At 40.5% G+C, this 23043-nt stretch overlaps 5 protein-coding genes across 5 annotated transcripts, besides 9 other annotated features; 3 read left to right on the top strand and 2 right to left on the bottom strand.

The window, feature by feature from the left end:
- Window positions 1-429: 429 nt before the first annotated feature.
- Window positions 430-452: a microsatellite.
- A 917-nt stretch (window positions 453-1369) lies between these two features.
- Window positions 1370-8097, top strand: PVX_123650 (hypothetical protein, conserved; the record flags this gene model as incomplete). The annotated part of the gene is made up of 2 exons (XM_001617242.1): window positions 1370-3239; window positions 3332-8097. 2 exons carry the CDS (start codon window positions 1370-1372, stop codon window positions 8095-8097), a joined length of 6636 nt encoding a protein of 2211 aa, XP_001617292.1.
- Window positions 4614-4683: a microsatellite.
- Window positions 8098-8736: 639 nt separating the features above from the next.
- PVX_123645 (pre-mRNA splicing factor PRP17, putative) lies at window positions 8737-11096 on the bottom strand (the record flags this gene model as incomplete). Its single annotated transcript, XM_001617241.1, has 1 exon — window positions 8737-11096. The coding sequence occupies exon 1, from the start codon at window positions 10573-10575 to the stop codon at window positions 8737-8739; it is 1839 nt and encodes a 612-aa protein (XP_001617291.1). The 5' UTR covers window positions 10576-11096.
- Window positions 10694-10715: a microsatellite.
- A 2162-nt stretch (window positions 11097-13258) lies between the features above and the next one.
- Window positions 13259-13311: a microsatellite.
- Window positions 13312-13412: 101 nt separating this feature from the next.
- PVX_123640 (hypothetical protein, conserved) lies at window positions 13413-15056 on the top strand (the record flags this gene model as incomplete). Its single annotated transcript, XM_001617240.1, has 1 exon — window positions 13413-15056. One exon carries the CDS (start codon window positions 13413-13415, stop codon window positions 15054-15056), a length of 1644 nt encoding a protein of 547 aa, XP_001617290.1.
- Window positions 15057-16322: 1266 nt separating this feature from the next.
- Window positions 16323-16390: a microsatellite.
- Window positions 16391-16584: 194 nt separating this feature from the next.
- PVX_123635 (D-ribulose-5-phosphate 3-epimerase, putative) lies at window positions 16585-17268 on the bottom strand (the record flags this gene model as incomplete). Its single annotated transcript, XM_001617239.1, has 1 exon — window positions 16585-17268. One exon carries the CDS (start codon window positions 17266-17268, stop codon window positions 16585-16587), a length of 684 nt encoding a protein of 227 aa, XP_001617289.1.
- A 1515-nt stretch (window positions 17269-18783) lies between these two features.
- Window positions 18784-18822: a microsatellite.
- A 1122-nt stretch (window positions 18823-19944) lies between these two features.
- Window positions 19945-19991: a microsatellite.
- Window positions 19992-20904: 913 nt separating this feature from the next.
- PVX_123630 (phosphatidylethanolamine-binding protein, putative) lies at window positions 20905-21823 on the top strand (the record flags this gene model as incomplete). The annotated part of the gene is made up of 1 exon (XM_001617238.1): window positions 20905-21823. The coding sequence occupies exon 1, from the start codon at window positions 21248-21250 to the stop codon at window positions 21821-21823; it is 576 nt and encodes a 191-aa protein (XP_001617288.1). The 5' UTR covers window positions 20905-21247.
- Window positions 21706-21728: a microsatellite.
- Window positions 21800-21823: a microsatellite.
- Window positions 21824-23043: the final 1220 nt, after the last annotated feature.

The raw sequence follows: 23043 nt of genomic DNA, 5'->3' as shown, positions 1-23043 counted from the left end.
CAAATCTTTCAAGGTACATAATTTATCCCTTCCCTCCGATTTTAAGGAAACATCCTCATTCCATTTTTTGTTTACAAGGTTTGTCCCACTTGCATCGTTCCTGTGCCTATCAGGGATTTTGCCTTTCCCTTCATTTTCCAGGTTGAAAACGGCTATTTTTCGGTTTCCCTTCGACATAACTGTTCTATCTCGCTGTGCAGTACTCACCACGTGGGATGGTGCATTCGTCCAGGTGTTTAGTTAATCTCACCCATGTGCTAACGCATGCTGCACAAGTGAGTAAACATTTTGGGAGGGGGGGGAAAAAAAAAACACCTCCCTTCACAATTACGTAGCACTTTTATGAGCTGAGCGCCACAAAAAAAAAATGCGCATACGAATGTATGCATACAAACGCGCACGTGAATTTTTGTCCGATTTGCGAAAAACGCAAAAGGAAGAAATGTGTACATGTGCGTGTTTGCATATGTGCACATAAAATGTATATATGCAAATAAACATACATATGTGTATGTATTTTCCCGTGCCTGAGACTGCGACTGAGACTGCGATAGCGATTGCCCTCAAAAAATGTCACTAAAATGGCAACGCGTTTAAAATGAAAAACGCCGAGCGGTGCCTGGAAAAAAAGGAAAATCGATCCCGCACATGCTCTCAGCTGCCGCCCACTGGGGCGAAAAACTCGGTCGTGAAATTACAAGTGCTCAAAAGGAAAGAAAAAAAAAAAGAAAAAAAAAAGAAATGAAAAAAAAAGGAAAGAAAAAAAAAGGAAAGAAAAAAAGAAAGAAAAAAAAAAAAAATGAAAAAAAAAGGAAAGAAAAAAAAAGGAAAGAAAAAAAGAAAGAAAAATAATTTCCCACGCGAACAAAATTGCCAAATGTTCAAAAAAACAAACGCGAATAGGTAACCAACTGGGAAGGAAAAACCTGCGCAAAAATTGCACACCGCGAAAAAGCCATCCAACAAAAGGAGAAAAAAAATTAAGGGAACAAATCGAATTAAATGGTCCGCGATCAGCTAATCCTCCTTAACAGTAAACATAGGTAGACAGTTTTGTTTTCCCTTTTTAGCTTCGCGTGTGCGTATTTGGCAAAGCCTAACAAAACATGCAACGATCTAAACTGACGAAATGGAAATTTAGCCGATTGAATGGTATACACAATTCGTGAGAAAGTAAAACCATAAAAGGGACAAAAAAAAAAAAAAAAAAAAAAGGCAAACTATGCGAACATTTCTAATGGAAGGGCAGCGCTCACTGAGAAGCATGTCGATGAGAGGAAAGAAGCTGAAGCTACGTGAGCATACCAAACTATCAGACAAAACGCAGCCTAATAGATAACTGGGTACATAAAAGAAGAAAAAAAACGCCATGGGAAAGGAAACCCTGAGTAATGTGGGAACCCCCAAAAAAAAACAGAAGCTGGACGAGGAGTTGCTCGAAATAATTATTTATAACATATTATCGCTAACCATTGTCAACGGCGAATTAAGTAAAACCCCCGCGAAAAATAAAGTAATCGATTCAATCATTGTAAAAAATGTCGATTATATTATGAACAACTGTTTTTCCCTCTCCTTGGGGAACATTCAAAAATTGCTTTTCGTGATCGATTTGATATTGAACGATGAGGGTGTGTACTACGAGTTTGGCAAAGTCCGCCAAAGGGAAAATGCGGGAACTGCGAAAAATGCGGAAATTCTGAAAATCGAGGAAGCGCCGATCTGCAACAGTAGCACAGTGGGCGCTGCCGGGGTGGGCACCATGGAGAGCCGCATCGCACGTGTCCCTGCAAACGATGGCGAGAGCAGCAAAGCCCATTTCGATAGAATGAAAAAGCGCGCAAGGAGAGAGGAGCGGATGAACAGAGCCGACGCTACACGCTTTACCGATAAATATAGCCTGAACAATTATATTAAGGACATTTTCCTGTACATAGAAGAAAAAAACATCTATCTGAGTTTATTTCATTTTAATTATATATTTAAAAATAGCGCAGATTACCAGCAGTTTTTTCTGCGAAGGTATCAAAGTTACACGTTCGAGACGTTCTCCAGGGAGGTTATCACGTTAGCAGGGGGCGGAAATGGGTCCAAGCGGCGAGCAGGGAAGCGCACCCGCAACAGCGGTCATTCTGCCAGCAAACGGATGAGCGGTGGACTAAACAGAAGCGTGCGCGGAAACACAAAAGGGATCGCTAATTTGTTATATATTAAAAAAAAGAAGTACACAAATTTGTACGATGCTGTAATGAAATATCACAAGGAAAATTTCAATTTGTTGGGAAAAGCGGATAATGGTGACGGAGCATCGACCTCTTCTTCGCCCTCTTCTTCGCCCTCTTCTTCCTCCTCCGTAGTGGAGTACGCAAGCTCCGTCTCAGAGTCCAGCAACGGTACAACCACAACGCGTGGTGCAAAATGGCCTAATGGAGCAACATTCATCCCCGACATTGCTAAGAAGGCGAACGATGCAAACGAGGCAAATGCTCAAAATAAGGAGAGTTATAAACGCACGGACGAAGCGGAGGGGAAACACACGGAGTACGTTCCATATGACCTTGTAAGCAGAGAAAAAATAAAAAAATTATATAAATATAAAAAGCACAAGTGCAAACTGATTGAGAGCAACAATTTTGTAAATAAAAAATCGTACATCCCTATTAATTTATTTCCTAATAACGATTTACACGTAAGTAACATAAAATTTCAAACCCTATCATCAAGCATACGTGTAAAGGTGCACTTGCTCATTCTGTTCACCAATTTGATCCTAATTTTTGACCTTCTTAATTCTTGCTTGTACCCATGGGTGTACCGATTTATTTCTTTTCTTCTAAATGTACTAAACAATTTTAATTGTAAATTTGCCTACTACTTGGATAATTCATCTCTACTGTCCCATTTTAATAAAGACAAATTTTTCCTACTTAATAAGAACACGTGGAATCACAAATTTGTAACAAAGGTGAGTGACGTCAATCGGGTTAGCACCTCAAACAGTGCAAATAGCCTAACTGCAAAGGGGTCCTCCATTTTAAAAAAATTTGTGCAAAAAAAGGACAAGAAGGATAACAGAATTAATATAAATTTCCCCTATTCGTATTGCGGCCATATTGAAATCTACGATAATGACAAACAGGCGAATGCGAAGAAACTCTATTTCCACCACTTTGTTTCTGCTCAAATTTTGAAATACTATTCTGTTCTCTCCCTGCACGAGATTGAGAATGCCTATAAAGGTTACACGATGAGCTGTTTTTATTACGTAAAGTTGGCTGTACATTGCCTCTACTTAGTAATATAATGTAATTTTTTCCCCTCCCCCATTTAGGCATTTTATCCTGCCTGCTCGGAGATGTGTACAACAGGACGATCACCACCATTTGCATGCTCAAAAGGGAGGGAAGCCACTACTCCGCTTCTCCCCCAAGTAGGAACAACGCCCACTTTAAAAATAAGTACTTAAAAAACAACCACGTCGATTTGTATAGCCTAATTGGAGAACTCACCAAATTGAGATGCAACAATGGAAGTGAAGAGGTAGTTATAAATGCCCTGCGGTATCTTTATCTGTTCGTTCTGTTTAATTATATTACAATTTTGGCGACTTTTTCGATCGTTCATGAGGTATTTGAGGAAGGCGACAAAGTTTTGCCCTCTGCCCAGGGGGAGGAAGTCCATGCGGATAACTGCTTCGATGGAAGGAACAGTCACGTGGATGGATGGCGAGAGGCCGCCGGTAAGGGGAAAGATGGGGAGGCTCCACAACGCAGGGATGAGACCAATCTCATCAACCAAATTAACTCGTTCGTAAGGGAGAACCACGTAAGGCTAGAACTGCAAGAATTTTGCAAAAGCACCCAAGTGTCAGAGAGAGTGAAAACGAATTCATATTTCGGGGGGAGCCTAATTACTTTGCCGTTTTATGTCAACCTGGGCGGGTGTCAGGTGGTAGGCCGGGTTGGAAAAGTGGAGAAATTGAATCGGGCCAGCGATGCTGAAGGTGGGGGCGCTGATTCACCCGCTGACTGGCCCGTTAGTTACCACGAAGAAATGCCCGGGGGAGAGTGCCCCCCCGAGGGGGAAACAACGGGGCAAACAAAAACAATCCCCATCGCGCACAAGTGCAAAAGGGCAATACAAAAAAGGGTAACAAAATTGCTAAGTAGAAATCCCCATTTGATGTTCCATTTCAGTGGGCATGCCCCCCTCTTCGCAAGCACCCTAGTTGATATGCTAAAAAAGAATAACTATTTTTTGTACCAAAATGATAGCTACCGCTTTGCCGTCAGCGTCAATTACCTTTACATGCTCTACGAAGAAGTGAATGAAGATGTCATTCGAGATCTGTACGACAAAGTTACCCTAGTTATCAAAAATGGGTTCTACACACATATTAGTAAAATAATCATAATATATATTTTTTCCTTTTTTTTAAACAAAAAATACGTTTTGAATTTATGCGAAAAGGACATTAATCAGTTTTTTCCTTCTTTTTCCGATTCGAAAGATTTAGCAATTGTCAAATATTATTTTGTTCTGAAATTTGTGCAGCATAGGCCTATACCTATCAAGCTGGAAGAGGTGCACAAAAATTTGTATACCTATCATAACTATGTAGTCGTGGGGGAGGCTACTAAGAATGGAAACCCCTGGGGTGGTGAACTCCCCCTTTGGAGGGACCACTCCTTAGGAAAGATGCCCTCACAAGATCCATCATGCAAATGCATTCAAAAAGTAAAAAATGAAAGCACCGCATTGGGGGGAGAAGAATGTAGTGCCCGTGGAAAGAATCGCCCCCTCAATGCACAATCACAATGTTGTAAAAAACAAATTAGGCAAAACTCCCCTTTAGAGAAAAGGTCCAATTGGGTATGCACCAATCAGTGGGCACGCGACTGCAACGCATGCGGGGAGAAATTGCAAAAGACGAGGTTGCGCTTGAAGTGCGACCCCAGAGAAGGCGTTTCACAGTTGGGCTTGGCTAGTAGCAGAGAAGAAGAAAAAAACGCTAGTGGGAGAAGCCTGCAGTGTTATATAAACTCTCTTTACCGCAAAAGAGCGAATGTGAAGCACGCCAAAGGAGCCAAACATAGAATCAGCAGTGAAAACCCATTGGAGGAAGACCCCTCCGGGTACACCCCATCAGAAAAGAACAATTCAATTCATGAGAAAAAAATATACTTTCTTATATTCGCGTACCATCTCTTAAAATGCGGTAGTCAATCTAGGCAGTCGAAGGAAAGGCTAAAGAAGGAACTGCTCCGTATGCTACTCTCCAACATGAGCTCAGTTCACGTAATCCATTTTATGTTACATTATTTGCATGAGAAAAAAGATTTAAAATTATTCTGCGCTATCCAAAATGGGGTGATAAATCGTTTAGTGAAAATGAAGCCAAGTTATAAGCTCATCAATTTTTTGGCATTCTTCTTCTACCTCGTAAAAATCAAATATACAAATGTTAAGGCACTTATGAAGATGCTCAGCAAAGTGTTGGCAAAATATAAATTCAGTTTGAAGGTTTATATGGTTATCTTTAAAATTATAAAAGTGGTTTTACACCGTCATGAAGGTTCGGATAGCTTCCCATTCATTCTTTCCATTTTGAGGCACATCAAAGAAAGTAATTATGAGTATTTACACACCACGTGCATGTACTACATGAATATAATTCAGAATAAAATTTCCATCCTAGAGTGCGCTAAATTGGGGAAGAAGTGTCGAGATTACAGCTGCGATCTGACCGGGGCAGATGTCAACCCTGTGGGTGACGACCCAGAAATGACCCAAAGGATCAACAGCATAAACGTAAAATATGCAAAAAAAAATGACACATCGAATTTTATTCAATTAAAAATTTACAAATTAGACAGAAGAAAGGTGCTATCTCTGAAGGATAACGGATCGACCATTTTTTACTCTCAACGTGGTGCAAGAAATTCAGAGGGGGAACATATCGGCGCACGTGCCTTCCCCTCCAGTCATTACTATAACGGCAACGATTTTAGCGCGCTCTCCTTTTACAGCATCTATAGGGACGACTCGTATAGCTTAAAAAATTACTGCACCTACATTGCTAGTGCGGAGCAGTGCATCTACTTTCCATTCCTTTTGAGGTACTCGCGCGGTGTAGAAGCAGCCGCGGGGAGAGGCACAGCCCCTGGGAGGAAAAGCGGCACAACCCGTGGGAAGAAAGGCGGTATGGCCCCCGCGAACGTTACCAGCGCAACACCCACTAACCTACGCCGCATAACCGCACGTAAAGGAAAGCACAAACAGTACAGTAAACGGGGAACACCACATGGGGAGCCACTTTGGAATCCAAACGAAACACTCTTCTGCCTGAACGTCTGCTTCGTGCACAAGGGGGATTTCGTGAAAATACATAACGTGTACCTTCCGTACATACAATTAGGTCGCGAGGGTCCCCCTATAACATACGACTCCTCTGAAAAGGAGAAACAGGATGCACGGGCGGAGTGGGATCACCGTGATGAACACACGAGGGAGGATGCCCCGTTGTTCCGAAGGCTACCCGGAAGGAGGAAAATCTTGTCACTGAAAAAAAAACACTTTTTTATCGTCCGGTATAGCGGTGCACTGTACAGGGGAAAGGTAAAACACACGATGAAGGTGCTAATTAGGAGGATAGAGCAAGGAAGGGGATCCGTACAGGGGGAACTCTCCACATGGCGGTCGGAGGGGCACCCCCCAAACGGTGCACGAACCAAGCCAGGACATCGAAAGAAGAAGAAGCACGCGGCAGCTTACAAAACGCATGGCACCCATTTTGCAGACCTAAAAAGAAACCTAATAAAAAAGGAAGCATATAAAATAAATTGCATGTTAAAAGGAAGTCCATTTTTAAAGAGAGCAAAGTGCCACATGGGGGGGAATAGTGGAAGAGCCAAACTATGCAAAAACGAGAGAGCAGAAAAAACGACCAGTTCGTACAAACTGTTAATCAAAATAGGAGTCAAATTACTAATTAAGAGCAAGTTCTATGCATACATCGTATACCTAAATAGGGAAAAAAAAACCTTCAAAAGATTTCTAGGAAAATATAATTTAAATTTTGCGGATTTCTTCCAACCATTTAGAGCCAGCATTCATTTCTGGAAAAACATTTTTGAAGATGTGTGGAATGGAAAAATTGGGAAAATGTATAAGTCCGCGAAATATTTGAACATGACAGCGGATAAGGTTCTCCGAGTGATTAAGAAAAAGCTACACCCATTTGTGGTTCAAGAAAATGTTAATGTAAAAAATTGGAATGTCTATAATTTCCCCCAGTATGAAATGCACGTAGGGAGGAACTACTGCCTGAATGATAAATACTATTATGCTTATGGGAAAAAAAACAAAAAAATTAATAACCCCATTTTTGATGAGTTCTACATTGATAACTATCCTCTCGGTTCGAGTGAAACCGATGGGACGACCAGCTCGACAATGAGTCGAAAGGAAGCATACGATCTTAAGGGCGATAGGACAACCAGAAAAAGGGAAACACATTACCTCAGGTATAAGCCTAAATTTATGAGTACCCTTGCGCGGGGTGCTTTAATGCATTCTGCCCATGACGACCATGTGGATGTAGCAACTATGGAAAAAGGAGATAAGCGAAGCGCAAAAGGGGATAGTACCAAAAAGGGGGCTCTCCTAAAAAGGCACAACAGTACGCGTGCTACACCTTTTACTCGACGCGTAAGACGTATATTTCATCTGAACGCTAATCGTGTGATTGGGGAAAAGGCCAAGTGCGGGAAAAGAATTACCCCAACGGGTGGGGACATCGCGGCGCGGAAAATAGTTCAAAAAGGCCACGCGCAAAATGGTGCCCATTCGAAATGTAAAATAAATCGTTATTTGTCGGGGGAAGGGCAAGGCAAACAACGTAAGGCCAGCCCTAGGAGTAGCACAAACCGAGACGTGATTAAAAAATTCGTGGGGATTTTCTTGCCACCGAAGCATCACCTACTCATGGTCTTTCACGTCCACGAGTGGTCCACCGCGGTTCAGATACGCACAGATAACTTAAACGCCCTCAACTATGTGAACCCGTTTTTCGACGAATGTACGGCTGCGTGCTGAGAAGGAAGAAAGAGCAACACGGTGTTAACGTATTCACGTGTTCACGTGTGCACACGTGGATGTGTGGATACGTGGCCGCTTATACAACCAGTTCAAACTGTGCCAGTGTTCACGCGTGGGCACTTATATAGCCAGTTAAAACTGTGCACCCTTTGCCCTAGCGCTACCTTTTCAAAGCGGAACAGTGGCACACCCCGGACTCCCCCCCTTTCCATTTTCCCTTTTTACAGATTTCGCGTAACACAAGAGGAGTTGTCCTTTTTCAGGTTTTCCAAAGGTTGCACGGAACAGCGCGCACATCTCTGCGGTGGGAAATTCTACACCATTATGCCCTCCCCCACTTGGTTTTCCTTCACAATTTTGTGCATTTTAAAATTTTTCCAAAAAAATGTTTCACACGCTTCAAAAGAATAGCGCAAAGGGGCTTAATTCTTGTGGAGGAAAAGTAAACGCGAATGGCGCTTACGTAAACACAAAATCAGGAAGTGAAAAAAAAGTGAATGTTGAACAAAAAAAAAGGAGTTATGTTGTGGTGTAGTGGCCTAAAAAGATCGGCTGCTTCAAATGGTAGGTTAAAAAAAAAAGGGAAAAGTGTTTTTTTTTTATATTTTTCCTTTTTTTGGTACGCTCCTAATCCGTTCATTCCCACAACTTAACGGTGGAGTCCCAACTAGCGGTTGCCAACATGGAGGTCTTAAAGGGGTGCCACGCACAATCTATGCAGACATTTTGATGCGCCTTCATATTTTTAAAATTTGACATTTTTTTCCAATTCCAAATGAACAGGCCCCCATTACTATCCCCACTAATGACGTACTTCCCGTCATTGCTACACGATACGTTAATTGCATAGCCAATATTGTGATGGCCCTTAAAAGTCTTCTTCGAAAACAGTCGAAATTTCCCCGTGGATTCATAAACAGTAATTACATTGTTCATCGATTGACATAAAAAAAAGTTGTTACTGGGGTGCACCGAAACGGCTGTTATTGAAAACATAGATGCATCTGATATATACTTGACGACGACAGGAAGGCCATACTCCCAAATAAAAATCTTTTTATCATCGGATGTACTTATCAATTTTTTATTATTTTCACATAGGGTAATAGTATTTATGGCTTGCAAATGTTCATTGTACTCTAATTCTATGTTGCCTGTTCGGAAATCTATGTGGCAAATTTTATTATTAGCACCTCCGACCAAAAACGTGTTTGGATCATCATGATTTAAACATAAGCAGTAGGGCGTCTTTTTTTGATTATACACTCCTTTTATTTTCCCATATTCTGTATCCCAATAAATTACATTATTGTCATAACTACAGCTTAGGAAATTCGCTCCGTCATTATCAAAAAGAACATCTTTAACCCCTTTGAAGTGTCCCTTGTATGTTCTCACGCAACTTTTTGATTTATAAACTCCCCATAATTTTAGCGTATGATCTAATGAAGCAGAGAGAATGTAATTTCCATATTTGGGAAAAAAGCGAATCTTCTGAACCCCCATTTTGTGTCCTTTATATGTGTGAATTTCTTTCTTAGGAGGAAAATTTTCTTCTATCATAAAATCTCTTTCTTTATATTCTGCAGGCAATTCGAACCAGGACTTATGATAATAGTCATTTGATTCTTCATCTATGTGTAATGTGGAGACTACCTTATCATTATATAGGGTACTTTTCTCGTTTACCACATTTTTCTTAATTGCTTCGTCTAAAGTGCAAGCTTCTAGCTTCATAATTGCGTTTTTCCTTGCTGCCTTTTTAGACCCGCCTTTCTCATTATTAGTCTGTTCATTATTCGTTTGGGAATCTGCTTTAACCCCGTCGTTCTCGAGTGTCTCTCCCTTTTCAGTCTTTTCCCCCTGTTTGCTATACAATGAGCTTTTATCCTCCCAGGGGCTTTTATACCTTTCCAAAGCGTCATCATCCTGCCTTTCACTTTTGAATCTTTTCTTCTTACACCTCTGGTCATATGACGGCTGCCCATCATTTAGCAATTCATAATCCCTACTCCTTGCTACTATATAATTTTGGTAATTCTTCTTGTAGCAACTTTTCAGGGCCGGGTTCTCCGTTACCCCAGTTAAGTTAAACTGATTATACTGATAATCAAACATGTTTTTATTCACATAGGTTGATTCTATGCACCCATTGTAATGATTCTTGGATGCATTTTTTAAAAAGTTGTAATTTTCATTTATGCTGGGTCCCTGTTGAGGCTTATTCAGTACGCTCAGAAAAGTCGGGTCGTCGAACATTATTTTCTTTTCTATATTTTTAAACTTTTCTTTGTAGTTTTTTATTTCCAAGTCGTATGTATCAACGTCGGGTGCACAGTTTATTAGGCTAACGGGAGTCGCACTTACCATTTGACCCTTTTGTTCTTCCCCTTGGTTGCTTTGCATCCCTTCGGCGACTTCGGTGCCGTCTCCCTCCCCGTCTTCACTATCGTCATACTCCTTCAACAGATCCATGTTGCCCGTTCATTCGTTTGTAAGCATGAGCTACCCCTCAGGCATACATAAGCGTATACATTTACGCATTCATAAACGTGCGTCCCCTAGTTAGTTTCGCTACACCTTTGAGCGAATTCTGCTCGATGGATGAACTGAACAAATATGCGAGGCAAATATGCAAGGCGAAGATGGTTATGCCTCTCACATGTTCCCGCTGAGCCCCTCTTTACCAAAAAGTTATTATAACGAGTTGAACATTCTTTTGATGCTTTAAAAAATAACCTTACTGCGTCCTTCAAAAGGGATTCACCGTTCACATGCAATTTTGTTACTTTTAAAAGAGCTAGGCGGAATGAGTTGGCTGCCTTTTATACGAACGTAAACATACGCGTTCGTAGGAATATATATTTACATATGTACGAGTACTTATGACGGAGGCAATGCTAGCTTCTCTATTTGTTTCCCATCTCCCCCATTTGGCAAAAAACTTCAGTCAATTGATAGATCGAATGGAAGAAAGCAAATTCATGGTTTACTCCTAACGGTGATTTTTTTTTTTTTTTCCGCTTTATTTTGCGAAAAATTCGAGGCGCAAAACTGTTGCGAAAAAAAACGGGGCTCGCCGCAAAAAAAATGACAGCGCCAATTTTTTGTGCCTTACCTTATCAGATGAATAATTGCAAATTTTCGGAGAAATAAAATTTGGCATGCTATAAATACAAGCAGCACAGCTGCAGTGTGAAAAGTGCCGTGAAAAACGTCGCGAAAGGTATCGTGAAAGGCATCGCGAAAGCATCGTGGGTTGGGATGTGCCCATATGATCTGCGTCCAGCGGTTTAAAGTCCAATTAGCAGTTTATGCGGAATAATGTATGCGTTACTCATGTGTTATTCTTCCGTACGTAGGCAGCAATGCCTCATTTCATGCGCCGGGAAACGCACATGTTTTCCCATACACGCATGCGCAACATTGTCAGGACGGGAAATAAAAAAATAACGGCTTAATTTTTTCCACAACGCGAAGTTGTATTTTCCCGCGCGTGGGAGGTTATGTTGTGTTCCCTTTTTAGTGGCTCATTTTTTGTGCCACTTTGGAGGTTCCCGCTGCTGTAATGTTACGTGAAGTACGCAACGAACATAGATGAAAAAAATTCCCCTATGGGGCATTTATTTTTAAGAACTCAAAGCAGCTTGTAAGCATTATTACCGTTCAGAAAAATGAACACATATATGTGCTCATACATATATACATTTAGAAGAATGGAAAATAACGAATTACCCCACTTTATTTGCGGAAACGGGGAAAACCTCCAAATTGACTTAGTGGAACTTCCCGTCGGTTTGAAAAACTACGCCAAATGAACGCAACTGAAGGAGGAAGCACATAATTGCGCAACGCCACTGGGTGCTTCAAAACAAAGCGCGCAATTTGAGGAACGAGAAGAATGCTCACACATTTGCGCATTTAATTAACTTTAAAGCGAATAAACAGCGACTTAACCTTTAAGCTTATTTTTTCCTTTTTTTGGACATTTGAGCTAATTAAGCTTAAAGCATAAATCGCTGCTTACTTTTCCCCGTTATAGAATAAAACCAAAGTGAGCAAAATGCGTTTATGCGAAATGTTATAGAAAAGTTACAAACCCGCGTGTGCACCATGGTTAAAAAAAATAAATAAATAAAAAATAACACTGGTTCACATTTTTTGGATGTCATAAAATTGAGCCTTCCGCGTACAGCTCCCTAATCTTGGCTACCACGTAATATGCCATGTATTCCCGTGGATATGCATATATCGAAAAATATACACTGGTGTACGCGTTTTTTTTTTTCAGCCCCAATGTAGAGAGGCCATTCTGTCCTCCTTTTTTAGCAAAAAGAGGAACATTCCTTCCACAAAAAAAATTTCATTATGCCATTTTTCCGATTAATAACTAACCGCTCACACCTTTTACAACGAACATGAAAAATAGCTATTTCTGAAGGGTTGGAAAAAAAAAAAAAAAAAAAAAATCATAATAATAATTTTGGCTTGTTGTTAGCTGTTTTGAAATATAACTCTGTTTTTATCAGGTCATAGACACACGTATGGAATATTTTTTTTTTTTTTTTAAAAAATGTGGTCATGGCTATAACTTTTTTTTACAAACGCAAAATGTTGTAACTTTGAATTAAAGAAAAAAAAAAAAAAATTAACTCAAAATGTATGCTAACGGAATAAACATCGCAAATGCATGTTTGTAAGAAATTTTGGAAATTTCGATCACTCCATTTTCATGTTTTATGTTCCATTTTTCCAAAGACATATTTAACCTGAAAAAAGGCGAAATTAACGAAATGTACCGTTTAAAAAGAATTGCAAAATTAAACCCAACTGCCTGAAACTTTTTAGTGTAAAAAAAAAAAAAAAAAAAAAACACTTCTTTATGGGTATCTATAAAAAAAAAAACATACGCACTAGATAAAATAACGTACTGTTCGCCAAAGCTACGACATACGTCATAAATATGAACTAATTGCTTACTCTTACTCCCTTTTGTAGAAGTTCACTCTGACCGTTTCGAACGCGTGTGTGCGTATGCGAGGAGGGTAACTGTGGAAGCAACCCTTCCCCGGTCGCTTCCGTGCGTCAGAAGTTTACACGTATGAGTGTGTATATCATACGTATGTGTTTATCTATGCGCGTATCTATACGTGCGTATGTGAGTATCTACGCCTATGTATGCGCGCATCTACATGCACGTACGCACCTCTTTCCACTCTTCACCAAACTAACGCGGGCACTCTGCCTTAATTTGCCACCCCGAGAAAGAACCTTGTAAAGGAAAAAAAAAAAGGTGTGAAAAAAAAAAAAAAATGAACCTAGTGACACCCGCGGAAAAATGCACATTTTCCAATAAAAACATTAAGCAAAGTTGTCATAGAATGAGCGAAGAAAAATACAACAGTGCACTTGATATATTCTTACACCAGAAAGAGACCATCTACGACTCCCTACTTCATTTGAAACAAGAAAACGAAGAAAAAATGGGCTCCGAAATGAATAGCGATATCTGCAGGACGTTGTCCAATTACGCAGATTACTCAACCAAAAAGGTAAAATATGTTGTAAATAAAAGATTTTCAGAATTGGAAAATATCGAAGAAAATGTACAAGATATGGACTACTCCGTGTTCAAATATTTTAGGACTTTACCTCCAAAATATAGTGACGAAAATGACATAAGAAATAATATCATTTTTAATAATAACAATATATATATATACGCGGAAAATAAAAATGGAACGTTAAATGAGCAGGCTTGCATTTCCATTTCGCCGGATAATAATATCATTTATTGTTCTACCAAGGGAAGGAGGTACACCATAGGGGGCCATGCAGGAATACAAAAAAATATAAATAAGGAATACAACTTTTTTGAAGACACTAATATAGTATCCCCACATGATAGCATCAAGACATGTGCTTTCGATGCACTTGATAGTTCTGACATTTCCAGTTCCTTCACCAAAATGAATTTAATAAAAACGAACGACGTGCTGGATGACTTCAATGCAAATAAAAATAACACGGGAAATATATTTAATGAGCATATCATTATGAATTCTTGTGACTCTAGTAATCTCAACACAACCAAGTGCCTATCGAAAAATCAGTCCGTCCAGAAATTGTTTAAATATTACAAAAAGTGTTCTCAAAATTTGGACCATGAACAAAGAGTATGTAAACCCTGTGCACATGTGTACAATGGGAATAAATGCCTTAACGGAGATGAATGCGCCTTTTGTCATCACCCAGACCATGTCTTAATATCCGCCAAGAAGTGGAAGAAGCTGGTGAAAAACAACATGGAAAAGTTGAATATCCTTTTGCACGTCCTGCGCAACCCCGATGATGTAAACGCGCAGCTGCTGAACGAAATGCTGAAGCAAAATACGAAAAACTTCAAAAAGAGCAGGAAGATGAGCAACAGTAGTAAGGGTGTGGGGAATGCCAGTGGTGCCACCCCCGGTGCCGGCAGCTACAGCGTCGGCAGCTACAGCGTCGGCAGCTACGGCGTCGGCAACTGCGGTGTCGGCAACTATGGCTCCACCAACTATGGGCCCAACAACTATGGCAATAATGGGAACCTTGCCAGTAGCGGGATTAGCAGCGTCAACAGCTTCAACAATCTTGGCGGGATTAGCAGCGTCAGCGCCCTCAACAACCTTGGCGGGATCAGCAGCGTTAGCGGGCTTAACCCCCTCAACAATGTTAACCCCCTATGCAACGTCACCACTGCAAACAACGGAAATGGCAACAGCAGGAGAAATAAATTCGGTAAAAATAAGCCATTCTACCTTCTCCCTCAAAATGCAGAACAGATGCAGAGATTCCCCCATAGTCATTTCGAGCCGAACGAAGAGGCAGATATGTATAAGAACAAATTTCACGTAAGGAATTATCAAGCAAACATAGACAAGAATTTTGTTTTCCTTCCACATCATATTGATATGTGACGGTGGTTCAGGGGAACCGCTAGTGGGAGAGTGAACCCAAGTGCATAGGATAAAAGGGGAGAGATGAATAAAACCACGCGTATGTACACGCCATGCAGGCGAATCGACCACTGAGAAGGAACAGCAAGACGTGCTTCCTTTTCCCTGTGGGGAACAGAGGCGGATTACATTTTATTGTAAAAGCGGTAAGGAAATGACTGCACCTTGTTGAGCAGCTACCAACAACTGGCTAATTGATGAATGTGCTCATTGCATGCCTAGTGCGGTAAACCATGCGGGGAATACCGCGCGGGTTAATTTTAATTGAGGCTTTGCTAAAAAAAAAAAAAAAAAAATCCCAAAGGCGTATGCAAATACGTACAACGCGCACGATGCGCACGATTCGTACAATGCGCACGATGTGTACGATGCGCCTAGCTGATGTTTTCCCCGCTTCTCCAACTGGATGTATGCACATGGGTGTTAAGTTGAACGCACGGCCGTTCGCCCATGGGATGGACAGCCACTCATGCGTGCACACGTGCGTCTAGGCAACTGCGTTGTAGTCCAACGCCCAGGTGTGTTAAAATGCATGACTTGAAGCAGCACCCCATTTTTACGTAGTGTTATTTCTTTAATAGTAATTCTTTTTTACGCAATTCATTGATGAAAAAAAAAAAAGAAGCGAAAAGGCAAAGGCTGTTGTGAATGTTGTATTTTTTCCTTCCCTAGTTCATTTCGTCGCTGCGCTTTAACATTAATTTTAAGTTTATGTTTAATGTTAATTTTAATTTCAGTTTTATTTTCAGTTTTATTTTCAGTTTTATTTTCAGTTTTAATTTCAATTTCAGTTTTACGTTTTCCCCTTTTTCATTTCGACTTCCATGTTAAGCCTTGTTTCCAGCGACTCCCTTGATCCTCAGCGGGGGCTGTGCGTGGAGCCCCAATTCTTAGCCCCTTTTTTGAACGCCTCGGTGGGCGCTACTACAATGCACACCGTCTATGATATCATTAGACACCTCCATTTCGTCATTGTACTTGTTGAGCATATCTTTTCTTTTCTTTTTCTTTTTTTTTTCTTTTTTTTCTCTTTTTTTCAACATGGCCGCGTCCCGGTCTATCCCCATTGCGACATGCTTTTCGATGCCATACATGTTGAATGCGCGGTTTACCTTTTACATTTGAATGTTAAAATGTATTTCCCAACAAATTTTGTACCTTTAAATATACACTTACGCAATGGAGGATAAAGCAGAGGCGTTCTCTGAGCGCTTATTTCATGAAACTTTACGGTAAAATGAGGCGATGGAAGGGGAGTTTATTCCCATTAGGGGTATCGCAAATGGGTGTTGGGCAAATGGCGCATAAAACGTAGTACGGAAAAAAAAAGGGACATAGATGGACCGCAAAATGGGCCCCTAAATGAGCGGAAAACTCCACCCCGAAGTTACCATTTTGCCAAAAAAAAAAAAACAAACAAACGAATGGGCAACAATACAAACGCGTAGGTCCCCATTAATTGTACCCGTTTTGGGGCAGAGCAAAATCTCTAGTTTTGTAAATATTTACGCACAGATTCCCTCATAGTATCGATAACAAACTTGGGGTTATCCGCCTTAAAAATACTCGTCCCCGCAACGATAACATTTGCTCCGTGGGATGCAGATATCTCCGTCGTTTCTATGTTCAATCCTCCGTCTACTTGAATATTTAAATCTTTGTATTTTTTTCGAAGAAAGGCAACCTTGCTCATCATGTCATGCATAAATGACTGTCCTCCGAAGCCTGGTTCTACCGTCATCACCAAAACGGTGTTTATCAAATTGGTGTCTAGCAGGGGTACAATTTTCTCTACATCTGTTTTGGGCTTAATAGAAATTCCGCACCATCTATTGCTGTCCCGTATTTGTTGTGCTAGTTTTATACACTTGTCTGTGTCTTCATTTAGGGCTTCAAAATGGAAGGTCAATTGGTCAGACGTTTTCAGCGAGTCGACGTACTTCTCGGGATTTTCCACCATCAAATGGACGTCAAAAAAAATACCTTTTGTGTACTTCTTTAAATCGTTAATGACGGGTGGGCCGAATGACAGGTTGGGGACAAAGTGCATGTCCATTACGTCCAGGTGTATCCATTCTGCCCCCAATTCTTCCATTCGCTGCGTTTCTTCCGCTAGCTTGCTTATGTTCGACGCGAGTACCGAGGGGGCGATTATGGCTTTGAGGGAGCTCATCTTTGGGTATTCCCTTGGTCGGGCGCGCAAAAATGTGCTTACCTTGTTTGACGCGTGTGTCTTCGTAAGCCCGCTGACACGTATTGTTTTACCCCAAGTTTGTGCCCCTTTGAGCCGATCTCTCTAAACAGGAGCGCTATTTTCAAGTTAGGGAGGATAAACCCAAATGAGCTACACAACTGGGCACCTGGAAAAATGGCACTTGCGGTATTGGAAGCATTCCAGACGTTGGCAACACTGGGGGCATTTCCCAGCCACCTGGTTTGCATTACAGGGGCGACTTTCTGCAGATGGGTATTTTTTCAGGGGTGATTTTCTCCGCAGATGAACTTCTCCTCAGATGAACTTCACAGATGAGCTTCTTCACAGATGAATTTCTGCCTAGGTAAATTTCCTGCCTTGCGAGGGGAAAAATTAAATCAAAAATGTTCACGTAATTTGTCCATTCGGGTGGGGAGCTCAAAGTTATAAGGGCCCCTCGCGCGCCTCCAAAAACGTAGGTACATCCAAATAGGAGCAGCGTGCTTGGCGGTCACGTACGAATGGCCCTACATACAAGCGCTCATACAGCAAAGTTAAAAAAAAAAAAAAGTAAGCGGAAAAGAAGCTATAAATATAAATCTGCAGAGTGATAAAATGCGCTCATTTTGCACATTTAACATTATTACCCCACCTTCTTAAAGAACTGAAACTTCGTTTACGCAAATGTGTTTCATTTCGAAGAAGGCAAAGTATAACTGGGTTAGCTTACCTTCCAAACAATTTTGACATCCTCATGTGAGAAATGTCTGTCGCAGTGGGGGGCCTTCAAACTCGTGGCTGAAAATTGCGACGTATACGATATACGCAACGTCACATCCACATAGGAAGAATATGCACAAAAAGTAGGCTCCAAATTGGGAAGAAAAAAAATTCCACATAACCTGAGATATGCCAATTTTGTGTAGTATATCCCAAGCGATTTTTTTTTTCTTCCTCCCCAAAAATCCTGTTCATGTGATGCTGTGAAGTTAAAGGATGCAAAAAAAATCTTTCAACTATCACAATTTTGTAAAAAATTCCAAAAAATTTATTCTCAATTTTGATGCGCCTTTTTTCCCCCTGTTTATACTATACGCATGTCATTTTGTTCATTTGCAAATTGAAGCGATTTTATGCGTGTACATTTAGCATCCTTTTTTTTTTTTTTTTTTTGTACCTCAATAAGGTCACGTTTGGGTAAATCATATATATACGTTACTGCTGTTAATTAAAAGATTCGTTTATTCGATATAAAAATGGGAAAAAGGGGGGATATTATTCGCCTCGAAATATTCCTTCTCATGGTGTACGCTAGAACTAGGCGAAATGGCTAATGGTTACAAATTCTAAAAAAAAAAAAAATCGAGGCATTCATTTTATCTGTGCACTGCCTAATTTTCCACTTTGTAAATTTCCTGTTCAACTTTTTTTTTTACAACAATACGTTTATATCCGAATGTGCAAAATTGTTTAGCCACTTTCTGTCGCATGAGAATATGCACACAGGTACCAAATCTGACTTTCGTAATTTGTGAAATGAGGTCCATTGCATCGGTGAATATATCTTCACACTTTTTATCTCGCCAACGTAATGACGTCTTTTTTTTCTGAACCATACTGAGGACCCTTTTTTAAAAGTGCATTTTTTTTAAATCACGTTATCGTAAAAAATTCCATTCAAGCAAAAAAAAAAAAAAAAAAATTTCAAAAGAGTTATTCTTTTTACAATTCTCGTGTTGCAACGTCCAAATATGTCGACAAAATTAGAAGTGCTCAATTGGGCAGTCGGGCCACACGGCGTGGTTAAAAAACTCCTAGGAAAAATAATATGAAAAAAAAAATAAAAATCACGAAGCACACAATAAAGATAAACAAAATTTGTATTATGTATAGGCGCACGTTTAAGCATTCTTCATTTTCCTCCTTGGACGGTTTACTAACTAGGGCTTCCAAATCATCATTCATTTTGGGATATGGCGAATCATATGGGGAGTGCATATACGTGTACTTGTGGCTTCTGCTTGGTTCGTGGCTCCGGCCGCTCTACTGCCCATCCGCTTGCTTTTTCGTGTCTACTTTTTTCAATTTTTCGTGTTTTTCTGATTTTTCCAATATTTCGTGTTTTTCCAATTTGTGTAGCTCCAGGTAAATACACTCAAAAGGCACACAATTCGCGCGTGGCTCAAACGAACGTCACATTTATAAATGTTAACTAACTGGGGAGAGGGTAAATTTTAAAAAGGGTAGCTGTCTTTCATGTATTAATTTTTTCCCACGTACTTGATAGGACGATCCCATACGCACATGTTCCTTTTGTTCTTGTGAACGATTATCGGGGGAGGGGAGAAATAAAAATAAATTTAACTCACAAATCAAGTTAGAATGATAAGCAAAATTGCACAATTAGTTACGTGTATAACTGCTTTCGAAAAGAAAAGAAAAAAAATACGTTTTGTATTTCTTGCATATTCTTAAATTACATGTGTGTATATGTACGTACGTGCTTTAAAAAAGGGATGAGATCATTTTCTGTTTAAAAAGGATTACAGATTGGAGGGGGACAAAATATTATAGCGTTTGTGCGCCCCTAAGGAATAGGGTCCACGTCAGGACCGACCTTCATATGGGGTAGCTAAGCGTTACGAAGGAGGAGCCATTCGACAAGTGAGAAATAGACGAGTGACGCCTACTCCACATGTATAGAAGTCTAAGTGTGCATTACAACCCTAGCGATGAGCGTACTTTTTTATGAAACTGCCCCGCGTCGCGAGCAGCAAAAAGGGGTTCACGTGAGGAAAAATTTTCACAAAAAAGGAGGTCCACATGTGTGCACATATATATACATATATATATTAGCACATATGCCCACTTACACATGCATATGCTCGCACTTGGACAAGCGAACGTCCGTCCATGACGGTGACTATTTCACACCCCTACACACATCCACGCGCACGAACAGTTGTTACAACAATCATATGTTTACTTCTAGCTTAAGCCAAATGTACCATCAGCAAATAAATTTGACGGGAGTTCGAGAGAAAAATTGAAAATAAAAAATTATGACTTGAAAAAAAAATTAACAATATGTAGCGCATGCAAAATATAGTGAAGGAAAAAAAAAAAAAGAAAAGAAATAGGCTTTTTCTGTACGGTGAGCTGTTCACATAATTATGCAAAAAAATGATCACTCAGAGGAAGCTTTCTTCCCGGGGGGGAAAAAAAATGCCATCTTAAGAAGCACACAAATTGGTACCTAAAAAATGTCTACACAGGGGACTATACAAATCAGAATTGTTGCAATTTGCTCATTAAGTTGTGTAGAAACAGGCGTAGTAACATATATACCGATGTGCAAATGGATTTAAAGGGCATTTTTCTGTACTGCTGATACTCTGCCGTTTGTTTGGGGGAGTTCCTACATGCGTCCTTTTAAGCTCCATAAAAAGGTAAGCAGCAAAACGGTGAAAAAATAAACTGAATAAATAGGTGTTACATGCACACAAAGGGGTTCGTCCGCCCGACAGGTCTTTTTTTTTTTTTTTTTTCCCATCATGTTTGAAACACAACAAATGTTATGTGAAAAGATGCAATAAAGATGAAGTAAAATTTTTTGTTGTCCTCCTTTGCGCAATTTTTACACACAGTACATATTTTATAAAGAAAAAAAAATGTGTATAAATGTATTTATTTGTATATGAGCGCACACCACGCTCCTTTTTGAACTTTTACAATTCGTGAGGCAAACCGGTATGCTTTAACCCCCCACGCACAGTGGCCTACAAAGTAGAGGCGCTTAGCCATTTTGCAATTCCATGCGCATTTGTGAAAGTCTTCCTCATAATCGAACAGGAGCGGTAAGAGTACACCAGCGCAAGAGCGGAAAAGGACGCCCCCACAGACAGACACCTAAACATACATACGTACGTACAGACGACGATACCGTCGAGGAGCGAACATGGGAGGGCCGCCCACCATAGAGGAACTGAAAAGGGAAAAAATTATCCCCCACGTTTTTCCGGATGAAAATGTGGACTTGACTGTAGACATGTACATAAGTTTTAAATCAGGAAAGGAGGTAAATCATGGGAACATATTAGATTTGGCTGGCACCGGAAGTGTCCCTAGGAATATAAAATTTTCAGAAGAACCCCCAGAGGATTATTGCTATATTTTGTTTATGATTGACCCGGACTTCCCCTCCAGAAGAAGACCAGATGGAAGAGATTACGTTCACTGGGCTGTGTCTGGGATTAAATCCAAGGAGCTAGTAAAAGGGACGGATAAAAATTGTATTACCTTATTGCCCTATGTAGGCCCGTCTATTAAGAAAGGAACCGGCCTCCACAGAATCTCTTTCATCCTTTCGTTAGTGAAGGAGGAAAATAAGGGCAACGTTACCGGGGTGCCTCTCTACCGAGGCGAGCATTACATTACCAGAGTTAAATTTAACAACTGCCAGTCGGCTTACAACGTCATACAGATGAATGATATGAAAATTGTGGGTTTTAACTGGTGCCAGATAGAGGCGTAGGTGTCACTCGACCAGATGGAGGTACCACTCGACCAGATAAAGGTATCACTGTCTCCAGATGAAGGCATAACCGGTGCCATGTGGAGGCATCAATGGTGCCCTTCACCCGTCTCTCTACCTTTGCGCCATCAGAAATATGTACACGACGCGTGTGTCTACGAACTTAAATTTAGCCATTCATTCGGGCGGTAAACGGTGAACATGTCTTTTTTTTTTTTTTTTTTCAAACTAAGCTATGGTGCGCATTTACACCAGTTGTGCTTACCCCCTCGCTGGTGTAGCTGCTGCGTGACATGCTTGTCGTTGTTGCAGCTCTTGTCGTAGCTGCTATCGTTGTTGTTGCTATGCCTCTGTTTTTTCTTCAAACGAGTTGCATTTTTACAAAATTGTCTCCTCCCTTGCGATTATGCGAGCGTGCATATGCGCATACGTTTGGATGACACACACCAGCTCCCCTTTTACTTGTAATAAAACTGAAAGTTAGAGCTTTGTAAGTGTTTTCTTTTTTAACTCACAATTTATGATTTGTGGGAATGACGTGCACCCAGTTCTACATTTGTACTTCCCGGATTTGTGCGCCTGAGAAAGAGGCGAATGCTCACCCCGGTGGGGAATCTTTACACACGCGTATTTGCGTACATTTTACTGCAAACGGGGAGGCAGCTAAACGGGGGTTATTCCGCTTATATGCACATTTTGTCGGATTATCTAATGCGGTAGTAACGCAGTTTAAAGGGGTACGTACCACCCTGGTGTGGTGGCGGTGGGGCTATTTAAGACGCTCCGTTTTGTTCAGCTTCTAACAGGTATGGTCACTCCCATCGAGCCTTCTCCACCTCAAAGGGGTACTAACATGTCGTTTACTGGTTCTCTTAAATTTCAAAAAAAAAAAGAACGTTCTTACCATACTCTACCACTACGCAAAGTTAATTTTTTCACGTAGGCTGTTGCCTTTGGCGGTGTTTTCCTTCCTACAACATTTGATGTAGTGTATTTTTTTTTTTTTTTCCCAGCATTAATCGTTCGTATAATTTTTTCATTACCACTGAGGAGCACATATTAGGGGATTTTCTTCCGCGTGTTTAATATATACATACAAACGTGGTGACCATTTTTTGGAAGATTTTTTCAGCTCACCCACTTAAGCCAGAAATATGTGCCACTTTTCGAATATGCTTAATTGTGTATAAAGCCCACATCACCCATTTTTTTCATTTTGC

The sequence above is a fragment of the Plasmodium vivax genome, chromosome 14 (genome assembly GCF_000002415.2).
Source record: "Plasmodium vivax chromosome 14, whole genome shotgun sequence".
Taxonomy (NCBI): Eukaryota; Apicomplexa; class Aconoidasida; order Haemosporida; family Plasmodiidae; genus Plasmodium; species Plasmodium vivax.
This window is presented reverse-complemented; position numbering and strand designations above follow the sequence as displayed.